Source organism: Buceros rhinoceros, unplaced genomic scaffold, assembly GCF_000710305.1.
Source record: "Buceros rhinoceros silvestris isolate BGI_N320 unplaced genomic scaffold, ASM71030v1 scaffold25735, whole genome shotgun sequence".
Lineage (NCBI taxonomy): Eukaryota > Metazoa > Chordata > Aves > Bucerotiformes > Bucerotidae > Buceros > Buceros rhinoceros.
The window spans coordinates 9,976-10,212 of record NW_010412657.1 but is presented as its reverse complement, the minus strand read 5'-3'; the positions used below and the strand labels follow the sequence as shown (position 1 = coordinate 10,212).

Here is a 237-nt window from a genome sequence, read left to right as displayed (position 1 = left end):
GGGATGCTAAAGCTAACGGTAGCTTCTCTTCCAGCATCCCTGAGACACCATGATCCCCAGCACAGGCCCCCGGGGCGGCTGCCTGCTCCTGCTGCTCTGCCTCCTCCCCTGCCCGCAGGCCTGGGCGAGCCGAGGTGTCCCAGGTGCTGAGCTCTCGGCAGCCTCCTTCCTGCGAGATCTGCTCCAGCGGTACGGCGAGAGTGAAACCCTGAGCCTGAAGCAGCTCAAGGCCCTGCT

General features: G+C 65.4%; 1 protein-coding gene across 1 annotated transcript in view; it reads left to right on the top strand.

Moving 5' to 3' along the window:
* SLC39A14 (solute carrier family 39 (zinc transporter), member 14) overlaps positions 1 to 237 on the top strand; it is a 6,883-nt gene that overhangs the window by 790 nt on the left and 5,856 nt on the right. The window contains 1 exon segment of the mRNA XM_010136486.1: positions 119 to 229. Coding sequence (XP_010134788.1) covers positions 119 to 229 — 111 coding nt within the window.